This window comes from Priapulus caudatus, unplaced genomic scaffold (assembly GCF_000485595.1).
Source record: "Priapulus caudatus unplaced genomic scaffold, Priapulus_caudatus-5.0.1 Scaffold486, whole genome shotgun sequence".
In the NCBI taxonomy this organism is placed as follows: domain Eukaryota; kingdom Metazoa; phylum Priapulida; class Priapulimorpha; order Priapulimorphida; family Priapulidae; genus Priapulus; species Priapulus caudatus.
The window spans coordinates 112,639-117,902 of record NW_014577547.1 but is presented as its reverse complement, the minus strand read 5'-3'; the positions used below and the strand labels follow the sequence as shown (position 1 = coordinate 117,902).

The 5,264-nt window shown below is 43.3% G+C and overlaps 1 protein-coding gene across 4 annotated transcripts in view; it reads right to left on the bottom strand.

The window, feature by feature from the left end:
• The window catches only part of LOC106810921 (calcium-independent protein kinase C-like), a gene marked incomplete at its 3' end in the record, with an annotated part of 80,997 nt that overhangs the window by 22,763 nt on the left and 52,970 nt on the right, over window positions 1-5,264 (bottom strand). For all 4 annotated transcript variants that reach the window (XM_014814398.1, XM_014814399.1, XM_014814401.1 and 1 more), the window contains 4 exon segments: window positions 2,341-2,480; window positions 3,354-3,483; window positions 3,861-3,943; window positions 4,853-4,884. In XM_014814398.1, the coding sequence (XP_014669884.1) occupies window positions 2,341-2,480; window positions 3,354-3,483; window positions 3,861-3,943; window positions 4,853-4,884 (385 nt within the window).

Genomic DNA, 5,264 nt, shown 5'->3' with positions numbered 1-5,264 from the left:
AGAGAAAGTGTGTGCATGTGTGTATGCGTGCATGTGTGCGTAGGTGCGTGTGTGTATCTGTGCGTGCCTGCGTGCGTGCGTGCGTGCGTGCGTGCGTGTGTGCGAGGGAGAGAGAGGCGCACAGATAGAGTGAGATAGAAAGAGAGTGCGAGCGGTTGTAAGACATGCAGTGTGACATCGTGCATAACAGAAGTTCCATCACAACACTCAAGGCGTAATGAGTATGGGGGGGAGGCACTTACCTTATGCCATCATTTGTCACCACGGAGGGATACCGTCTACACCGTGTAGGCTCTATATCATACTATCAGGAGTAAATAATAATAGATTCTCTTCTAAATCTATTATTATTCACTCCTGATACGGCAGATACACACATATAGTAGAGAATTTTCACTGAGAATATGCTTGCTTCACACTGCTGCCACGGAGATTCAGATACATTTCGGGGCAATTCAATGACAAGGACTCGCATTTTAGCGGCGTCTGGTTTTTTCCAGTCACATTAAAATGCAGCTATATTGCGTGAAATCTACAATCAAGTAAGATGCCACCCAGATGGATGCCCATGACAAAACAAATGGGTGATTTCTAGTGATTGCAATCAAAATTACTTAGGCAGCAGCTGAGACAAACAATTTATGACACACACACAGACAATAATTAACGGCAACAGCAACACACCCTTACCTTCAGTCATCACAGGGCTTCAGCCTCGGTACTATTAAACTATAAGATGCTAAATACTGCAATTTCTCGTCACGACCTGAGAGTGTGAGACAATGACAACAACTGGCGGTTTCCATGACTACTGCCTGTTACAGTGTCTTATGTGCTGTCTCCAAGATTACCCACATTGTCATTCGTCACGGTGACAATCTGCTGCAATGACGAGATACTGCCTGCACGCTCAGCCACGGACTCAGTTAGAGTTACTCTACCCAAAATCTATCGCACCGTCTAGGTAGTACTCGCACACCAACTGAACTAACAATATTAACATACTTAAATGTGCGTAATCCGTGTCCTAATTAATGAGCTACATTGCCGGGCTTTAATAAATCGAGCACTGTTGTCCCTGTTGCATGAGTGAGCTGGTTTTCCAATAGGGGAGTAAACAGGACAAACAAACCTTGGCAGTGCAGTGTTTCCACCCATCATCTCTGCTTGGCAGCGCTGTTACCGTGGCAATGACTTACGCTTCAATGAGGGTGTGGTGGCAACGGTATTTGACTGCTGCTAGTAGTTGGTAGTTATAGACGAACGCAGGGGGGAGAGGAGGAGCACGGGAGGTGAACGTACGTGTAGCGATGAGACGAACAATGGGAGAACGCACCACAACGAAGCGCTAGTAAACCTATAACTAGCGAACAGTGTAAAACACAGGGAACACGAGAGCGAATAAACAGGTGGATGTTAATTAACGACAGATCAACACGAGGGGTTAAAACAATCGGAAGTCTATATGCTCATGAGCAACAATCAGGTAAGCTTAGTACACGATAGCTCCAAGAAACGGTATTGCTAGGGTTAGAATACCGGTTGTATAGACGGATCGGATTGTATAGACAATCCGTCGCACAGCCTGGTCGGGCTAAGTACACGAGTACTCTATACGCAATACGTAATAAAGAGAGCTAGCCCTACTTAACCTGACCTAATATAAAGCGATGCACCAGGAGCGTACGTGCATTCGATTCATTGCAAACAAATCTTCATCGTTTCAATCACTAGGCTTGACTTTGAAATAAAAATCCGCCTGCTACCACTAGGCACATACACTGCATAGCAGAGGCAACAGACGTACATAAGATATAAGAGCACATATCTGTAGCGCAGACAGTAGTGCCAAACTGTAACAGATATACAAGTGCTTAGCTGTAGCAGACCTAAGGGGGTTTAGCTAGAGTAGACGTAGTAGTGCTTAGCTGTAAGAGTTGTACTGTAGATTGTTTAGCTAGAGCAGATAAACGGGAGCTTCGCTTTAGCAGGTAAACGGGGTGATACTCCTTTAGGAGTGTTCCCAACTTTAATGTCATTAATGGTCATAATAACATATATATGGTCATGGTCATATATTAGTTTGTGGTTTAATGTCATTTAGGTTAGGGTTAGGGTTAGGATTATCAATCATTAATCATTAATGATATCAAAGTTGGGAACACTCCTAATGGAGCGTTAGCCGGTAAACGAGTGTTTAGTTAAGCAGACTAGGGAATGATTAGCTGTAGCACACATAGCAGTACTTAGGAGAGACACTAGACGTACACGAGACATAGCAGTGCTTAGTAGAGGCACCAGGAGTAGCTGCGGCATAAGAATTCCTAAGTAAGCTGGTACCTTTTTGCTACGCTTTCCCTCGTTGAGTTTGTGGCTAGATATGCCCATCGCCTGGAGGATCTCTGCCATCTGCTTGGCGTTGATGCCACAGTTGTTTGCCACGTTTTTCTGACATCGCTTGTGAACGTTTAGCTTACATACTGGAAAGGGCAGGTGATAAATGGTAAGTGGCCATTACCTCGTGGAGACCTCACATCCGTCCCCATCAATACCACGACCATCAACGCTCCAGCTACAACCACACCACCACCACCATCATCACCATCAACATCATCATCATCACCATCAACATCATCATCACCATCATCATCATCACCACCATCATCATCATCATCACTATCAACATCATCACCACCATCACCATCATCATCCCCATCAACATCATCACCACCACCACCATCATCATCACCATCAACATTATCACCACCATCACCATCAACATCATCATCGTCGTCGTCGTCGTCGTCATTATCGTCTCCAACGCCGCCTGGAGATGGCGTTACCATCATCATATTAACCACTGCCACCATCACCTCCACCATCACCATCACCATCACCATCACCATCACCATCGACGGTCTATGGTGAGTAGTCTCATAAAGGTTTCTGTGATTGTACAATGCAAACACATTTTCACATTGCAGCATCTGCTGTATCAGCCCATACACGCACGCACGCATGCACTTCATGCATGCATACAAACACTTTCACACTGCTTGCCCTACTGTTTTATACTACTGATTGCCCTACTGCTTTATACTATTGCTTACCCTACTGCTTTATACTACTGCTTGCCCTACAGCTTGCCCGTACACACACGAATGCGCACGTACACAAACATGTACGTGCACACGCACGCACGCACGCACGCACGCACGCTCACACGCACGCACACACACACACACACAACACTACACACACAGTCACCATTACGCACACACACTCACCCACAAACACACACAGATCCCCCACATATGCACACACATGCACACACAGATCAGACAGACTCCCACCTTCACACTGCAGGCCCTGCCGTATCAGCCCGTATAGACACGAGCCACAGTGGTCACAGAAGGTTGGCCGACGATAGCTGTGCACAGAAAACCGGTGAGGGATATTCACACTAAACCTCGTTCCTCCCAACTGTAAGAAAACAAATAAATAACGAAATAACAAAGTGTGTACTACCTCCTTAGTCTAACAGGGCAACAATCTTAACCTTGTTCCTAGCAAATGTGAGATAATGTGACGAGCCCTTTTCCTCCAACTATAACAAAACAAGATTGTTTCTTCCCACTATATTGCTAACGTAAACTGGTTGCCCAACACCATAATAATGGTCAGTGCATAACAGCACGGTGAACATCTGAACCTCGCTCGACCACACACCTCACTCAACACCATTACTGAACATATATGTCAGGGCATGTTATCTTTCAAAGAACAGCCAGAATGTCAACGATGGGTGGGTTTGTCCACCTAGACCTCTCTCTACCAGACTTCCACGCTGTGATACGTACTTCATCTTCTGTCGTTGCCTTGCATCCCGGGCATTTGGTGACAACGTATTCATGACACCTTTTGTGAACCACACATGTACAAACTGCAATGGAACGATAAACATGAATGCGTACAGACGTTAGCACAAAGCGAATATGACTCAGCAGGCTTACACAATGTGAAGCTATGCAAACGTGCACAAAAACTACATTTACTACTGAGCAGAGCACATGGGTAATAGACAATCAATATTTAGTCCAGTTAATGTCCCATCAGAGTATGATGAATTGCGGCCATATGATGCCTCTAGAACTTCATGCATTTTCTAGATGTAGGATACGTTTGACCTTATGATAATCTATACAAAACAAAGATGAATACTTAGAAATGTTATGTAACCATGGGTACCTGAATATTATATACAGTGTATTACATATGCTTTATAACGTTGACCAGTAAAAACATTACATGTTCTGGCAGTATGTATCATTGACCTCTTAAGTAAGGCACCAGTCAGTACCTATTAAATACCAGAACCTGACATAGCTCTTGACATAAACATCTGCTTAACCTGTACGACATGTAACTATGACCTGGGCATGTTCCACGCCACAACATATTTCCACTTAAAGTGATTACGTCACCGTAAATAGTAAAAAATAAAAAAAATATTTCCACTTTATCACAAAATATAAGTAATTCTGTTCACTTTTTATGGTTTAATTGCTGCATTATACTTCCTATTTTACTATATTGTTCGATGTGAACATACACTCGTGACTCATACATCGCCCATAGCAAGCAATTAATGTCAGGAACACTAATATCAAATCCTCCAGGTTTTTTGGATTTTTAACTAGTTGAGAAACAATCTTATCAGGTAAGAATTTGACGATACGTTTAGTCCCGTCAGTTCTTAGTTTTAATGTAAAAAAATGGCAACAATTTTTTTTTACAAATTTTACCATAGAAAATTCGTGACGTAGTCAATTTAAAAACACTAATAGTGTACCTTGGCATTGATAACCTTGTTTTCCAAGACCCCTGTAAAATGGTAAAATTACAGATTAACCAGGCATTACAGCTGAAGACCTTTCACATATATGATGCTAGCCTAAATTTGTGTGTGCAGCGAGATAAACTCTTTAACGTTAAGGAAATGTCCTCGAAGACAGACATGATGCCATGTTTTTGCCTTCTTTGACTATATATAAAGAGAGAACGTACAATTGCCTGGGAGAAACACTGCAAGCACACACATGTGCGTGCACACGTACCCACATAGTATATAATGCGTGAACACAGACACATGCTTAACCATGCACGTATGTAATCATAGAAAGTGTTTACGTATAGTACTGGGCTAGAAGAAAGAAGTGGAAAAGGAGCGAGGGATGAAGGAAGGGAGAAAGTGTGTGTGCGCG